This window comes from Mauremys reevesii, linkage group 6, assembly GCF_016161935.1.
Source record: "Mauremys reevesii isolate NIE-2019 linkage group 6, ASM1616193v1, whole genome shotgun sequence".
In the NCBI taxonomy this organism is placed as follows: domain Eukaryota; kingdom Metazoa; phylum Chordata; order Testudines; family Geoemydidae; genus Mauremys; species Mauremys reevesii.
In genome coordinates this window covers 89,555,003-89,573,134 of record NC_052628.1, presented here as the reverse complement: position 1 = coordinate 89,573,134, position 18,132 = coordinate 89,555,003, and the positions used below count along the sequence as shown (strand labels likewise).

The 18,132-nt window shown below is 44.0% G+C and overlaps 1 protein-coding gene across 1 annotated transcript; it reads left to right on the top strand.

Moving 5' to 3' along the window:
* The first annotated feature begins 5,605 nt into the window (after positions 1-5,605).
* DMRT3 (doublesex and mab-3 related transcription factor 3) lies at positions 5,606-18,102 on the top strand. The gene is made up of 2 exons (XM_039544998.1): positions 5,606-6,572; positions 16,371-18,102. Exons 1-2 carry the CDS (start codon positions 6,170-6,172, stop codon positions 17,333-17,335), a joined length of 1,368 nt encoding a protein of 455 aa, XP_039400932.1. The 5' UTR covers positions 5,606-6,169; the 3' UTR covers positions 17,336-18,102.
* Positions 18,103-18,132: the final 30 nt, after the last annotated feature.

Below are 18,132 nucleotides of genomic sequence, written 5' to 3'. Positions count from 1 at the left end.
GGATCGGGCCCCAGCATGGAAGCCCCTGGTAAGGAAAGGCCCATTGGCCCAATCCACTTACAGGACCAACTCAGCAGCGGGGTTTGTTACTTTAACAGCTCGCCTTCTTCTCTTGGTAGCCGACCCCAAATGGCATCCCAGCGTCTTGTCACTGTAAGACTCCGCCAGAGAAGTGATTAAACGTTGGCTTTGCACAACAGCGCTCCTGGCAGTTAGTTCTGAAGCCTAATTAACAGGAAAGTTCAAACAGGGGGAAATTGCCTATACAGGTTGTAAAAACATACTTGAATAAACGTCAGGTTCTGACACCAACAAAGAAAGGTAAAATTCGCACGCTCCTTCTCGGGCTGCCTTCTAAAAGCACGTCCCAAAATCCCCATCTCCGCCCTCTTGCAAAATGTCCTTTCATCAAGGGAAGGTTTCACCTTTAATGTTAGTTAAACGTTTTTTATGTTTAACCGACTTGCTTTAAAAAAAAAAGCCAGCTTTTCCTTGAGATTGTAAAAAGCGGTGGTGCTGTCTTAAAAGCACCCGATCATTCCGTCTGATCGTTTGGATAAAGATATATTTAGATAGTGTTTTAAGTGTCCTAAGCATCTGCATATTGAACAAGCCCGGTAATACTTCTACAAGAGATACCATTCCAGTACCCCAGGTAAATATGTAGAGCGGTTTAGTATGTTTCCTGTATGCATTTTTAATTCTAGGCAATATTCTTTAGGAGCTATGCTGTATTTATCTACAGGGTTTAAGCTTAAAGAGTTATAAAGCGTTCATGAAAAGAAAGTTACAGGATATGCAGCGCAGCCATGTCGCAAAGTTCCATTTGACCTTTAGCCTCTTGCAAGTGGTTCAAAGAACTATACAAAATGAATGTTTTAAATTAAAAAAAGTCAAACACGTGTAAACATCCTCCCACACTAGCTCTCAAGTGAACAGTATTTTTTAAAGGGCTGAACGTCTCATCTAAAAAGTAGCCCAATTTCTACGTTAGAGGAGTATCAAATCATGAAGAAAGTCATCCTAACTATAACACCACGAGAGAAACTTGCTTGATCCAGTGTATAGCACGTGGTAATACAACTCAGTATTATACTTCGCACACACACACACACACCCGTTTGCCTGTATTGCACATTATTACACAGGCCGTTTCTAGTGGGATATCAGTTGGATGTGTTAACATTGCTTCAAAGCTACCTGAGTGCACAGAAGTAATGGAATAAAGTTATAGCAAGTAAATACCAATCGAAAGTTTACTTGTTTAACTGCATTGTTTTTAATATCAACTCGCTTTAGAAGAAGTCTCAGCGTTACTGATGAAGTATTAGTTTATTTTGCAAATATTACCATGTTTCATCTCATATTCCAGAAATGCTCAGCGAGATTCTCTCCCCTCCAACCTCCGTGAGATATCCGTCATTTTTCTTGTTTTCCATTGAGTTAGCTGAAGAAAGGACGCAGTAATTTCCCTAATGCTCACAAATTAGCTCTCTTTCAAACTAGTATTAGCTTTTAATGGTGGAGATAATGTGCGGGGAGGAGACGTGGCTTCTCTTGGAAGAGGAAAGAAAAAATACCTGAACACTGGGATTTTGGAAAACTGAAACTTTCTTTCAGATTCCTTCAGTTTCTCAAGTTACAGGAAATGCCCTTTGTGCAATTTCGTGAAGGCACCTTGAAGTGGAGCATTTCGCGTGAATGTAGTTTACAAAAGCAGTTCTGAGCCAGCGGCGTTTTGCATGTAACCGACAAACTTGAATGTTTCAGCGAGCGCTGAAGTTCACGAATTCTGAACCTGTCATTGATTTCTTGTCACCGATATGTCTTCTGCTGGCTGGGCTGGTGTATTTTCTTCCCTTGCCTGTGGAGCCCTGGGTTTTATATATCCTCAAAAAGAAATGGCTCCATCTGAGCAACCAAGCCCTAAGCATCACATTTGTCACACGGCCTGTTAAAATTGTCTCTCAAACTATTTAGTCATATCTGATATTCTCTTTAGCAGATTGTGTAAGGGGATAACACGCTTCTCTGTGGAAAGTGGGTTGTTTGATACAATTAGGTTATATTCGCTGCAATGGCTGAAGAACAGTGGGAAAGAGGCCATCAGAGATGAGGTACTTTCATTGTTTTGTTGCATGGCCAAGCGTTGCGTATTTCTATGATCAGCATTATCATTTGGGGTAATTATACCTGGAACACAGTTAGCCCACTTGAAAAAAACAAGTGCAACAAATTCGCCTTTGTGCCACCAAACCAGGCTTTTTTACTTCGACACTCTCATTCCTTCGAGATCTCGGTCAGATGTAAATGAAGGAACTGGCGAGATTTGTGGATACTGTACATTAAAGACAGTCCAAGGGAACTTCTGGAACATTTTCTCTGCAGGGGGCCAAAAGGGGTTTAACATGAAAATACAAATCGTCACCTTCCTTTCAAAAATATTTATGAATGGTTGGTAATCAGTGACCTTTATTAATTCTATTCAGATCTCTAGTGCTTCCCTGGCTGCTTGCTATGCCGCTTTGATTAATTATTTGTGTGACCCTGGGCAGGATAAGCCCCTCTATTTCTGAAATCTGCCATGTATTTAATGTCACTAATTTCAATGCAGCGCACTTAATTCGTTGGAGGACCCATCCCAATTGATGTGTGTTTCTGTCCTGAAGTAATTATATGAGAACAAGAACATTTAATGCCATCTGAAGTGACTGACTGACTGACCAATCATAGGGCAAGTGTCTGCTCATCCATCTTTTCCCTTTAATTTGACATTAGCTAAGAGCATCTTTGAGATGTAATTGAAACTAACTCGACTACTCAAATCTCGAAATAAGACACGTTTGTAAACTTTGCATGAGGATCTATCTGAAGCTCAATTTAATGTAATCCAAAAATACAGATAGTAATTATAAATGCTCCTAATAAATCCTATATTGTAGTTAATAGATAAACATAGACAAATTCCCTCCTTGTCGTTAAGCCTCAATGGATATCACATTATTTGTCAAACCAAGACCTTCCCTGAAGATCCATGCACTTCAAGTGCAAAATAATAATATGAACATACTATTCAGATGGCTGCTTTTGTTTGGCTTTCGATAACACATCCATGTGTAATTTGCAAAAGCATTTCTAAGTGATCATTGGAAATTGTATTTCCTAGACGTTCTAACCGTTGTCTGAGCGTTCACACCATTGATGATCATAAGAAAATCAAAATCGAATGGAAACACGTTGTCAGTGGGTTCAGTGCAATTAAGTTACATTTTTTTCACTCCCTCTTTCCTGATTTCTTGGAGGATTTTTCCCATAAAAGTCTAAGCTGCTGGACTTAGTGGAACCAGGCACTTTCCCCTAACTGTTATTTGGACCATATGCTTTGCACATTCATTCTCTTTCAATCTATTCTTCTGGGCACTAACTGCTAACACGTTATAGTCACCTTGAAATTTCCTCTGCTATTTTCCAATTAAAAGCTTAATAGCCCTGGTAACGGAGTTCATGTGGTGAAGTTTACCATAGCCCCTTCTTCTGAAAGGCTTTCTGCTGGGATCCCATTATGTGCTTGAATAAACCTTTTCTGAAAACAGAAATGGGACTCGGGGTTGTCAGGTGTTGGGTTACAATAGACTTTCAGGCAGGGGACATTTTACTAACATAAATACAAACCTGTCCCTATAGGGAGATGTTGTCAAATACTAGGATATGAAAAACATTCCCATCAAATATGAGAAAGGGATTACTGCACTATATCAAACGAGTATTTCAATCTCACCTCCCAATGTGCACTCAAGTGAGAGAGGGGGCCTCAGACCTAAGTATGCCTGTTAGCGGTAGAGAGATAGATATGTAACCAGATAGGTGACAGAGCTGGGGAGAGACTCCCTGGGCTGGTATACGAAATACATAACCTTGGAATACAGTAAAAAACTCTATATTTTAGAAAGATTTCATTTGGGGATCAAGATATGGATAGATAAAATTCAATTAGATAAAGATATATCCCCCAAGGATCCCATTAATTAAGCTCCACAGTTGTTCCATGTATTACAGTACAAAGAATTAAAAACGTATTCATTTTCCGGATTCGTTCCTCCAGTGCAATCGCATGGATTGAATTCATTAGCCTTTGCGCGCATGGCTTCTGTAGATTGCTGTGCAGCATATTTAAATTGTTTTGAAATTAACCTTTCAGGTATTTATTTGGCTGCATGGATTAGATGTCGCTACTTATTTTACTTTATTTAAAAAAACCTGTTAACCTGTTCTGTTTTGTTTTTTGTGCAAGAATCTCGGACGGTTTAAAATTCCTCGTAGGGACTATAAAATCATGGCAAGGTGGTCTGTGGGCTATTTTCAGTGTGAGACTCATACCAAACAACAGAAAAGAAATGCAGACGACAAACAATACAGAAGAAAGATTTTGTTTGTATTCCTATTTGCGCTGCAAGAAAATGGAATGTATCCTACACCTGATCAAATGCAGCTTTTTTGTAAATTAAAGTTGGTCAGCAACAGATGAATTTTAAAATGGGATGTGGTCCCTAACCCGCCCTATAATAAAATATGAATCAACCCACCCCGAAATTGGATAAGTAATTCGGAGTAAAGTATTTTAAAAATGGAATATGTAACAGAATGAAACACCATTTTGTCTGTACACATACATCACACTTTTAGTCCCCCAGGCAAAATATTTTTAGACCTTAATTATCAATATATGTTTAAAGTGTGCTAATTAGGCAATTAATTTAAAATAGCAGTTCCAGTATAATAATAATTTCCTATTTTTATTTATTTATTTATTTATTGGAATAAAGTATGAAAACTTTGAAGTGTTGCATCCAGTCTTTTACACGGTGAAATTAATTTAATGTCCAAGCAGAAGGTTATATGTACACGAGGAAAACAAGTTACAAATGAAATGTCGATACACTCCTCTAATAAATATCTGTGGTGAGTTTGTCTTCTCCACAAACCGTATTCACTTTCTTTCCCGCAATGTAATAATTAAACTTTGTTTTTAACTTCTCGCTGCCATCTGAGAAACATATTTGTTAAGTGATATAGGCGAAACATCACTGTGTTTGGAAGTTTTAAAAAGGATTACTATTATGCATCAAACAAATTAATTAAGAGGCTGCACGAATTTGATCTGAATCGTGTTTCCTCTCTACAGGGACGGTTTATATACAAGTAGCCATCTTGAGGAGGAACATCAAAAAGCAAGAATAGAAGCACGAATCAGCCCGTGACTAAATAATAAGTGTAGGCTTAGATTTTTGAATGACCTGATCTGAGCTCGGTAGTTTAAGAGCCATGGGAAGGGGGGGCGGGGGATGGGAGCTTTCAAGATGTTCATTTTTAATGCAACTTCTCTTTACCTTAGACCTGTGAAACTTAGATGAATGAGTTCAGCAAATACCTTTTAAAAGCCTCAACAGCTCTGCCCGGCCCTGAGGGGCAGAGATAATTGTATTGAGGAAACTATTATTAATTATTGTTATTATTATTTATTTTTGGTGGGAGGGAGCCTGCTTGGCTGCGCCTTCATCTTTGAAGTGTGTATACCGATGGTGTTGAATGGGGTTCCTGGATCTGGGGTCCTGGGAGCCTCTGATCCCCCTGACTGAACTTGAGAAACTTCCCCAAGAAACCAAATCCCGTCATTGCCTTGCTCGTCTCCTCCCTCCACGAAGGTGGGCTGGGCGCTCACAGGTCCCCAGCTGAACCTCCAACCTACTCGCCATTCTCCTGCCCAGGGAGGGAGAAACACCAGCGCCCTGCCCCTTCCTGGAGGGAGTTGGCTTGGCGGTGGGCGAGACCATTTGCCCCGGACTCGAGAGGGAGCCCCCCACCAGCCCTTAGCAGCTGCCTAGGAGGCTGGGCGCGCCCCCTCCCCCCGTGGCCGGGCTGCAGGGAGCGGAGCGAGGAGAGGGGGCGCGGAGGGGAGGCTCCGGCACTAGGCAGAGCGATCTCCGCCGAGTCCCAGCAGCAGCAGCCGCCGGAGCCGGGGAACCTGCCTGCAGCAGCCGCGGAGGGAGCAGCAGCAGCTGGATGCAGCCCAGTGGATTGTGCCCGTAGCGCCCAGCGGGATTTAGCCAGGGAAGAGCCACCGCCCCCTTCCCCGCTCTGCCCCCAGCCCGGCTGGGCTCCTGCGCGGGGCATGAACGGCTACGGCTCCCCGTACCTGTACATGGGCGGCCCGGTGTCCCAGCCGCCCCGGGCCCCCCTGCAGCGCACCCCGAAGTGCGCCCGCTGCCGCAACCACGGCGTGCTGTCCTGGCTGAAGGGCCACAAGCGCTACTGCCGCTTCAAGGACTGCACCTGCGAGAAGTGCATCCTGATCATCGAGCGCCAGCGGGTCATGGCCGCGCAGGTGGCGCTGCGCCGGCAGCAGGCCAACGAGAGCCTGGAGAGCCTCCTCCCGGACTCCCTGCGCGCCCTGCCCGGGGCCCCGCCGCCGCCCGCCGCCAGCGGGGACTGCGCCCCGCAGAGACCCCCCGCCGCCGCCCTGCGCTGGGCCGCCGAGCAGCCCGCAGCCCTGCAGCCGCAGCTCCCCAAAGCAGGTAAGCGCCGGGGCATCGGGTGGGCGTGAGGGGACCTGGCTCCAATGGGCGAGGGGCGCTGGAGTCCTGGGCACGGGGCTCCGGATCCCCCGGGACCGCGAGGAGGGGCGGGCCAGGCTCGCTCAAGGCAGCGGCCAAGGAGAGCTCCCCAGCGCAGGTTGGGAGGGGGCCCCCGGGGGCAGGCCCAGCGGGCTGCCGGTTCCCCAGCGCTGTGCCTTGCTCCGAGCGGGAGGCCGCGTGTGGTCCGGAGCCGGCAGCTGCCTGCAGGTCTTTGCAGACAGCTGAGGGGTCTGTCCTGGCTCTGGGGAGCTCGGCCGGTGGAGCGGGTGTTTGTGCATTGCTGGGAGTCCCTCCGGAGCCCGAGTCTGACCCCACAGCCGCGCCATTGGCTCTCAATGAACTATTTCTGCTTCACGGCGGTGTCTTGGGGGTGGGGGTCAGATTCCGCGCCTGGGTGTTTGGGGAAGTGGGCGCTGGCCAGCTACTGGCTTTTTTGGAGCGAGGGGGCGTCTTAATAAATGGGATCGATTGTCAGGACTTGTAGTATTAAAGCACACTGACAATGACTGGTCTGACTGGCCCGGGGCTCTGTACCCAAACCTGACCCATGGCCACTGAAACGTGATTAGAAGGAAATAGAATTCAACCTGCAACTACACCACAGCTACTTCCTAGGCGCGGGCAGCGTATGGAATCAGACTGAGCGGGTAGAAACCCCCCGCGTTCACAGTGCATGTCCCTGGCCTCAGCTTGCGCCAGAGCGCAGAGCGGTGTCATTTCACTGCAGAATCTCTGGCTCGTTTTAACTCAGTCAGGTCCCAATGGGAGACTGCCCGAGTAAGGACTGCGCAAAAACTGACAGCATGAGTCCGCAGACCTTTGCACTTGCAAACAGTGCTTATTCAAGTGAGTGGTCCTTCTGAGATCGGCGGGGTGTGTAGCAATGTGAATGAAGACCATTTACTAGTAAGAGATCGCAGGATGGGGCCCCTGAGTAAGGGGCCCCCATATTACGGTGATGAGAGCCAGTGCAACCCCCTCCGATAGATAGTAAGGACCTCAGGAGTTGCTCCAGAATTACAGCCCAGGCACGTTAAGGTCAGGTAACACTCCGGATGTCACCGAAGCGGTACAGAGTCCTAATGCGACAGCTCTGAGCTGGAAAGGGTAAGGGCTGCTGTATAATTCCTGTTAGAGTCCCAGTATAGCGCCTGCCTTTCGCCTTTGCAAGGCGGGCGGCAATAACTCATTTCATCAGGTGGATCTTTAGACAGACCTTTTTTTTTTTTTTAGATTCTGCCCTATTTTTGTGTTATGGTGGAGAAAACAGTTTACGTAGAACAACGTGTCTTTTTCCCACTCCGATGGGCACCTTTGGGGGCCGGAATACACTTTACATTTAAATCTCAGGCTTCACATGAAACCGCTGAGTTTGTTGATTTTCATCACCTGGGACAAAATAATAACCAACTGAAAAGACCGCAATGAAGAGTTTTCGGCCTGAGCTGCTGTGCGGCTGAACTGTGCTGTAGCGAGGAAGGGGGCTTGTGATGTACAGTGTTTCCCCTGTGTGCAAAATTAGGAGTTTCCCAGTTTGTGTGCATAGCTGTTAAATGTGTTTAATGCAATTCTTTTTGAAGTGGATAGCTTTGGTGGGAACCCATTTCTGTGCCTCAGACGTACAGAATAAATAAATGCCAATATATATCCAGGGTTCAGTCATTGAATTAACTAATGAGCTGTTGGGAAGGGCAAGGAAACGTATTTAGTAAATATTATTAGTAATACAGTACTAGTATCAATTGACTAATTTATGTATCATTTATTGTTCAACATCTCGAAACCCATCGGAATTTACACCATATCCCATTATAACTGCAAATCTGAAATTCATCGCCTGAAAACTTTGGGGCTTGCACTTTTTTGTTCAGCTAAACCATTTAGGAGGGGGTAACCTTTCCCATCTCCGGGGGCAGAGGCTGCAGAACAATTCCCCAAGCACTATTAAAGCCATAACAATACATAATCCAGCATTAAAATGCAGCGTCGTTAAAAGAATAAGGGATGGAACTGGCACTTTTTTTTAAAGAGCAGCCAGTAATAAAGAGTTTGGGAGATGTCAAGAGGAAAACGAGACAACAGTGGCATCGTGTTTATATATAAACACACACACATATATATAAATATATATAAAGTCTGTGAATCTGACCCTTTAAAATATTTCTCTGTGCACAAGCTATACATATAGCGTTGCTGCTGAGTAAAAATAGCACAGGGCTGATGCGTAGAAGAACATTTTTCTGGGGAAAAATACAAACCGAAGCCTTTTTCACTGAGTATTTACTGGACGAGAGCACACACTTATTAAAACATAAACGTAAGGTGAAATCAACAGGAGCACAAAATGAACGGGTGTGCTCCAGAGAGGTTTTTTCAGCGGCTCCAACCAAAATTAGCCCATAAAAGACACAGAACTCTTGTAAACCAACCATTGGCTACAGAACGTAGATCGGCCACAAATATTTCCCCCTCAATTAATTGTTATTCATGTTTCTAGTGTTTAAGATGGTTTGCGCGTTGGGTAGTTTAACTTGAATGAGCAATTTTCAATATACCTACAGCATTTTTTCTGGACATTAATAACTGGAGTCTTCGATTAGAGGGAATTTGAGCCCAGAGGGCTACGAGCCCCTAGAAAGAAACGGAGTTGGATTTGCGACGAGCTCTCCACAGCAATCTTTCTGCTCTTGCGTGTTTTTGTAAGGACAGACTCAGCCCAGCCCGCTTGCTCTGCGAGCCAAAAATAAGGATCATTGCAAAGGTGGGATACTGATGTTAGGCGCTCCCCTTCACCCCCCTTATTCCTTCCCCCAGTCAGCATCCCTCCACCTCAACGCGATGTAGGAGGGGCTGGTGGAAAAGAAAGCAAAGCGGGGGCTGATCAGCTCTCAACGCCAGATCTTTTCCGTGGTCCTTTCAGAGCGAGGGAACCCACAACCCTGAACTGGCTGCTCCTATGGACTTTTACAGACCTCATCCCTTTTCTAGCTCGGGAAGGAGGGGGGCGGATATTCATGGACCCTAGAGCTCCAATGGGTTAGGGAAGGAGCGCTGGCAGAGTTCAGTTAATTTGGCTGAAATGTTGTCAGGGAAGTTTCTATGGTCTTCCCAGGCTCATTGCACTGTAGCCAGGGCTTGGCATTTTGTCCCCCTGCCATCGTTCCCAGAGGACAGGAAATAAGTGAAGTTGCTTACAACAAATCTGTTGGCTGGGTGGGGTCGTTTCCGCAGAGGAATGAACACTGGATCGTTGTAATCGGAGCTAAAGGAAGGAAAACAGCCCCCCCCGCCCCCGAACAAAATGGGGCAAGATTTAAAAACAATGACAGGGTCGGAGGGAGGAAAGGAATCCCTGGGCCCGATCTCGCAGAGCCTTATGATTCCCCTAGTGAAGTCAAAGACTCCACTTGGGTGAGTAAGGCTAGCGTAGGCTTTGCAGGGCCAGGCGCAGAGGTGGCATTCAGCGCCACGGGTTGCTTTATTCTCCTTGCCCCTGTGGAAGCAGCTGGGCTTTCCCCCCCCCCCAAGGTCTGCTGCAAGGGGGTCCCCTCCCACGCACCCTGCTGACGGCTCAGAAAGGAAGGACCCTTCGGGGCAGCTGTAGGGCCCATATCCCCGCGGGACCCTCTCCTTTCCTGCGCGCTCTGATGGATTGTCTGATTTACACTAGTTTTGTTACTTCTGTTCTGGGTTAGTTCTAGTTGTGATCGGCTACCAGCGGCGCTGTGTGGGGCGTTGTGATTTCCCATCTCCACCTGGGGCAGGCCCAGCCAGCCCCTGTCATTGTAAGGAGTTGTAATGTGCCCCATCTCGGTAACTCCTCTTAAATCAGGGGTCCCGCTCCGGGTCGGAAGGTAATGCGGAGGGGGGGGATGCAGGATGGGTGTAGATGAGGGTGAAACTGTCCCCGATTTCGGTGGGGGCGGGGTCAGCGCCTAATTGTAATAGCCGAGAATTTGGGTTAAAAAATCGCTCTTTCAGAGCGTGGCCCGTTGATTTGTAAACAGGTAGCTCACCGCCAAAGCTTCACGTAAACATGCCCGTGTGTGTGTAGACTCTAGCCCTGCTCACAGCATCTCTCTCATCACGCAGCTACACACGACCGAATACGCGGCTTGAGCTGCCCTCCAAAGAACTCACCGAATATTGACTCGAGTCGGGTTACCCTGGAGCCCAGGTCCTTCTTTTCATCTGCTATTGGCCCCGCACTTGACTCCCAGCCCTCAAGCTTCCAGGTCCCCTTGTTCACTCACCCCTCCCCGGCCTGGAATATAGGGACTATTCCCACCCTGAGTGACAGGTTTAGCGCTCTGCAAACCCATCAGTAACCTGCAGAAGCGTTGCCACTTCACCACAACCCCGTCCGAGGCTTAAGATCTCTGCCTGCCGTACCCGCATCCCCATCCTGCTAAAGAACGGGCCAGGGACGCTCACAAATCCAGGGTAAGAAGGGGTGTCTGTATGTCGGGGGCAGAAAATGCCAGGAAAATCCCTCCAGAAAGTGCAACAGAAATCAACTCCGCCAGCAGGATATAAATCTGGCGGACAGAAGCGATGTTGACTTGCACACCCAACTTTTCTTTCCCCCTGATATATTAACTTCCCAGTTTAAAAGATTACTGTAATCACAGGAGGACAGTGTAAATCGAATCTGATAGCAATAACTTTTGGAGAAGGTCAGGCTCAAGTGAAATGTTACCAAGCAACAGGCATTTTGTTTGCAAAATACAATCAAAGAGCATTGATGAGAAATTTTTCGCTGCCAGCCAGTCAGCACTTTCTGCTAACAGCTTTACAGGGGAAAAGGGGTAAATCTTCATAAATCAATCTGTCCGGAGCTCTCCCAGCCTCTTCTTTCAACTTCTTTGTGGAAAGGGAGGGAGATTTTGCTTATCTGCACCTCAGCTGCCTCCCTGGATGCAAGACCTTCAGAGAGTTGCTCCCAATGACTCTAATTACTCTAATTTTTAATTAAGGTTGCAATTCACGGGGCTCATTCGGAAGCTGCCAGGTTGCTTTGCCTTCATTATACATAGACTTCCCTTACAATCAAAGGGAAATAGAAAGCAAGGCTGATATACCTCAAAACAGCCGAACACCCATCTGGAGCCTTTCTTTTAAACTGGATTCACCATTCCAGTACGTTTCTTAATTCACAGAGTCATAGAAATTGGAAATGGGAGACACCTTTTAGATCATCTCTCCGCTATAGAGTATGGTTCCTAGGTACCACAATGAATAGCATACTGGAGAGCGGTAACAGGATTGTTCCCTAGGATATATTAGCCAGTGCTTTGTCCAATCTTTTATATCTCTAGGCTTTAGATCCATCCAGTGTGTCCTGATTTAGGGCCAGGTTGTAATACCCTTTACTTGGACAACTTACTCCTGGAGTAGCCCTGACCACGTCAGTAGGGCTACTTCCCCCGTAAAGTTCAGTTTGGGAATAAGACCAGTTTTCTTAATTTCTTCCGACTACATTATATTGTCTAAATAATTCTCCCTCCTCCTATTTTCACCCCCCACATAAACACAGCTATCCTCTCCCTGCCCCTCAGTAATGATTAGTGCTTGTAAACAAATACTGTGAAGCCATACTGGGCCTTTAGTTGATTTAAGTGCTAGATTTTGTTTAAAACTCACAGCACAACATTGCCCTTAGGGAAAAAGTAATTTAGGAACAATCACTCTCAGCATCCCCAAGATACACAGGCCTTTAAAAACAGGGGAGGAAGTTTGCAATGTAATGGGATGCTGCTGCTGCTTCTTCTTCTTCATTATTATTATTATTCATTATTTTTGGTAACTATATAACAGTTTCACAGGGATCTATGGTATTTTCCATGTCACTACAATTACAGAAACTGGGATAACAGTAGATATGGGTGGGCTCCAGGTAAATTTGGGTGGCAGGTAGATCCTTCTTAATCAGGTACAGTTTAGAGCTATTTTCAGGAAGGGCTATCAGTGGGACTATTAAGGGTAGCAGGATTTAACCCAAAGGATTAGACATGTTTTCAGTGAAGGAATGAACTGGAGCGAATGGCTTTTTGTCTGGCTATCTTTCACGGGTACTTATATGGCCTCATTATCATAGTATCTGAAATTCTAGTTCTAGACATCTGCCTTAGAGCTCACAATCCCTGTGTTCATGTATATATACATCTATACAACACATATATAGTACACATGCTTTTCCCATTGCTCTGTATATGTTCATGTGTATATATATCTATATTTCACTATAAAAATGTGTGTGAGTGAGTAAGAAATGTTATGGAAATTCTCCATAATTAGTATAAACAAGGAAAGCGATTCTCTCCGGTCACCTCAGGGCTAACAAAAAAGTGCACTGAATGCAAGCAATCTGAAACAGCATATGTTTTATTAAAAACAATACTAAAAGTTGCCTGAAGCCAAGGTTTCTTTCTATAAAATACAGATCACCTTCAGAAGAAGTTAGAGAATATCACAGAAAGATACAGTGGGCTAAGAACAAAGTGTACATTCATTTTTAGTTAAATATATTGTAGTAGTTGAAGACTCATCCTATATTTGGGAGTAATACAAAATTAAAGCCCTAGATGTGGCTAGTCTGCATGTTACATTTCTACATTTCACTGTCCAGAATATTTGTATGAATTTGTAATATACCTTTCCAAATCCTTCATTATTTTAACAGTTGTTATTCTCTGCCCATTGCAAATACGTAAAAATCTAACCGCAGCCATTCCCACAAAAAGAAGGAAATGAACCAACAAAAATTGCCCTTTGCCAAACAGCACTTGCATACCATCTATGTGTTCGCTAGAGGAACTAGTGTTCAGATAAGTTGAACAAAGTAACCAAATTGCCTTCCAGGCAGAAAATTAGCATGACCTGTCAAGTGGTGCAAAACAGTCACCATCTGACCTGTCTGAGAGCTAGACATTTGTGACATCTACAGGTCAGCATGAGTTTTGAAATGGTGTATGCTACATCCAGATCAGTTCAAAAGGAAAAAGGCTTTTGACTGACAACCATACAGAGAATAGGAATCACTATAAGAATAGGATCAACCCTACTGTATATAATTTTCTAAATGTTTACTAAGGGTAGGAAGGAAAATCCCTGTGAAGTAGTAACAATGAGGAACAAATATACCATGATTTCATTTAAATAGTTGTAATCCACCTTTGTGACTCTGATACTAGGAGGATTTGGGCAGTCTGGAGAGATACATACCCCTCCTGCATGTAGTGCATGTTTCACCAATCGCCAGTCCAGATACGGGGCTAGGAATAAGGATTTTTATAGGGTATGTGTATTATGAACCTATCCTGATGTCACTGAAGTCAGAGAGTGTGTACATACTTTTAGCTTTTTAATTCAATAGATTTAATGTCTAGAATCTGAAAACATCTTTAAGTCAAATTTCATAAAGACAAGTTAGAAAATTTTAAAGCTAATTAATCCCACCCCCAAAACATAAAACCCATAAAGTAATAATTTCACAGGATCAGGGTTGTATTTAACTCATCTGGGAGATGTAAAATGAACATATTTTTCCATATATATTTGCTAGGTTATGGTGCCCAGTATTAAATGTAAGCTACATAGCAATAAATACATTTTGGAAACTAAGAATACTTCTGAAATACACTTACTTGCATGCAATTTACATGATCAAATTGGTCACTACAGCACAGTAAATTTACATGAAAAAATACCACCATACTATCTTCCTCAAGTGTCTGTGTACCAGAAATAACCACTCAGGGGCAAGAGCTGCTGTAACTTATCTTCCAAGCTCTGTCCTGCAGTCCTTCCACATGTAAAGTTCCCATTGACTTTATACTTGAATGGAACACAATGGAAGCTACACTTGAAGAATGCAGAGTCAAGCCCTTAAAGTTGGTGCACTGCAGCACTTGGGTGTCTGCAGAGGATGGAGGTGGGTAGCATATGGAGTACCAAGAGTTCTTCCCTAATAATGTCTGGCCTACACACAATTACCATGTACACACACACATATATCAATTTTAAAATGTTTATATCATTTTAGCTTGTGTGTGGGTAAATTTCCTGTTTCCCTGCCCGTTTTCTTTTGCTCTAGGAAAGAGATTCCATGCAGTGGGCAGATGGGGCACTCCAGATTGTCTGTCTGCAAGCCTATCTGAAGTAATTTACAGTTTTGAATGAGTGGTTACTAGCATGATTTCCAGCCCCAAAGCTCCTTGCTTGCTCCAGGCTGCTTCCTTGCACTAGTAAGGTTAATAAATGAGTAGGCCTCATTTTAGTGCAGTTTTGCAACAGAATGTTTGAAGGCTTTGTTCAGTGTTTATTTGAAAAACAACAACAATAATTAGTACCAGATTCTGCCAACCTAACCCTTAGCATCAACAACATACTGTATGCTGAACTCTAATAAATCAATGGAGCACTTTAGGGAGTAGGGTACTACTCTGCAGGAGTCAGGCAGGTGGAATTGGTCCTTAGTGAAATAACAGTGAATATCTCCCAGCAAAATATATTGTCACCTTTCTCTTTAAAAAATGCCAATGAAGCAACTCTCCTGGCTTAGTTTGTTTATTTCTACCAAGGAGTTGCGTTGAAAAGGGTTCCAAAATCTTTCCACGCTCTGGGCAAGTTTTTCAAAAGTGACCAGTGATTTTAGGAGTCTCCATTTTTGGATGCCCAGCCTGAGCCACCTGAAAGGGGCCTGATTTTCAGAGGTGCTCAGCACCTTTAAGGCATCCCAAATTGGACATGCAAAAAGTGAGCTACCCAAAATCACTAGTCACTTTGGAAAATCTTGGCCTCCTTCTCTGTAGTGTACTGTATTAGCTACTGTATAATAGATTATAATCTAATTGATACACAAAGACCTAGGGCTTCACGAACCTAAGGGGCAAATCCTACTCCCTTCCCTTTTCCACAGACGTAGTGGGAATAGTATAGTCTTCTGCACAAGGTAAGAGTGCAGGTGTAAGAGAGATGAGACAGGAGGCTATCACCCCAGCCTGCCACAGAGCTCTGCTCTATGGATTGGGGGGAACTATGTGGTTCAGAGTGGGGACGGGGGCTGGCTTGTGCTGGAGGAAAAGTGTGCTGGTGATGAGGGGTTCTTCAGCCTTGAGGCAATAGTACTTGTGGATGGCTTCACAAATGCTGTTTGGCCTTGTGGGGATTATTCTTGTGTCCCAGACCCCCTCAGAACTCTTCAGCGCACAGTCCATTCACTAAGAGCATGATGTGGTCCTAAGAGAATACTAATTTAAAAGAGTGAAAATGCCTTTGGGGAAGGCTGGCATTCAGCTGATGGACTGGTGTCTTACGACTGGAAATCCCAGTTAGGAATGGCAAATCTAGCACTCACCAGGGTTAGCAGAAATGGAGTTAACCAAACCCATTTCCTTTCTATATAATGTAGAAAGACAAAGTTATTTACAAGGAGATATCAAATGCATAGTGCATATCCCCTCAAGTCAGCTAGTCCTCATTAGAGAGCACCATGCTGGCTTGAGCATTGGTAAAATATCATTTAGCATGACAAAGAGAGGGGTTTGGGTACAGGCTATTAATGTAGGCAAAATGGAAATAGGATTGCCACTTCATTCAACCTTTTATTATAATCTCAGGAAATTCTTTCCTTCAGTAAATTCTTGTTTTATTCATGTTAAAAATGTATGATACAATGTATGAAAAAAGTTTTTGGGCTCTGTGAAAGGCTTAATCCAACTGCCTTCTACTTTACAGACATGACTGAGGAACGGTTGGGTGACGCAAGTGGAACAGATAATGCTGAGACGTACAGTGACAAAGACACAGACCAAAGGAGTTCCCCTGATGTGACAAAAGCCAAAAGCTGCTTCACTCCCGAGAGCCCTGAAATAGTGTCAGTGGATGAAGGTGGTTATGCAACCCAGAAAAATGGTGGCAGCACAGAGAGCAGACCAGATAGTCCCAAGTACCACGCAGAACAGAATCATCTCCTGATAGAAGGTCCATCGGGGACAGTTTCTCTGCCTTTCAGTTTGAAGGCCAACAGGCCTCCTCTTGAAGTGTTAAAAAAAATCTTCCCCAACCAAAAGCCAACTGTGCTTGAATTAATCTTGAAAGGCTGTGGGGGTGATCTGGTGAGTGCTGTTGAGGTCCTTTTGTCCAGCCGATCTTCAGTAACAGGTGGAGACAGAACTTCTACAGAATCAGACAGTCTTGTTTTGCCTTCCAATGGGCACATATTTGAACATACACTGAGTTCATATCCTATTTCCTCTTCTAAGTGGTCTGTAGGATCAGCCTTTAGAGTTCCAGACACATTGAGGTTCTCCACTGATTCTAGTAGTGTTGTGCCAAATCCTTTGGCTGTACCTTTACAGCACCCTTTCCCACAGCCACCACGATACCCACTGATGTTGAGGAACACTTTGGCGAGAAATCAGTCCAGTCCTTTTCTACCTAATGATGTCACCTTATGGAACACCATGACACTGCAGCAGCAATACCAGCTGAGATCCCAGTATGTCAGCCCATTCTCTAGTAATTCTACCAGTGTATTCCGAAGTTCACCTGTCCTTCCTACTCGCTCATCAGAAGATCCCAGGATCTCAATCCCTGATGATGGATGTCCAATTGTGTCTAAACAACCTATTTATACAGAAGATGACTATGATGAAAGATCTGATTCTTCAGACTCTAGAATACTTAATACATCATCTTAGAATGACACTTGACATGCGATAAGTAAGTGATATTTGCAATTCAGCTGAACTACTGGGCAACAAGAGGAGGGACACATTCTCTATGAAACCCTTGAAATTATATTAAAAAAGTGACTTTGCTTGGTACTGTACATTAGCAATAAAGACATAACTTATTAAATTTCTTGCACTTCACTGGAAAATGCCAAATAGCTATACTCTATGGCTTTAATGCTGAATGTTTATTACAAAGGAAGATTCTAATGCTAAGAATAATTATGGGAAAGCTGGGACTGTGGAAGATTTATAATAGAACCTAAAGCTGAAGGTCTGCCTTGCCCCTTAACTCAGACAACCGGAATGTTAAAATAGAATACTTGAATGCTGTTTTATAAGAGAGGACTCCTCAGGACATAAGAAATCAAAAGAACGTAGTTCAATTGCAAATGGACTAAGCAGGGACCTTGTATTCTTATTCCAATAATCATCCTTGCATTTAACAAAAACAAAAACAACCCCCTCCCCCCAAAAACAAATCAAAATGACTTACTGCACATGAGACTAGAGTGAACTGCTTCTGTGCTGTTTAAACTTGGACACTTTTTAGAGACAAATAATATTAAGAATTATACTTTTCACATGGCTAGATCGAAACATGTGTAATGTCAATGTAAAACCAATTACAGCTGTGAATTGCATGAAATGTATTGTGAAATAAACACACGATTAAAAATTGTCAGGTTAATGTAGCATGCTAAGGACTCTAGAAAAATAAACTAAGAAGATGATCTTGGTTTATGTCATTTATATTTGGGCAA

Coding starts and splice junctions, on each gene's coding strand:
- DMRT3 (XM_039544998.1), top strand. CDS start 6,170: ATGAACGGCTACGGCTCCCCGTACCTGTACATGGGCGGCCCGGTGTCC. Junction 6,573..16,370: donor GCCGCAGCTCCCCAAAGCAG/GTAAGCGCCGGG, acceptor TCTACTTTACAG/ACATGACTGAGGAACGGTTG.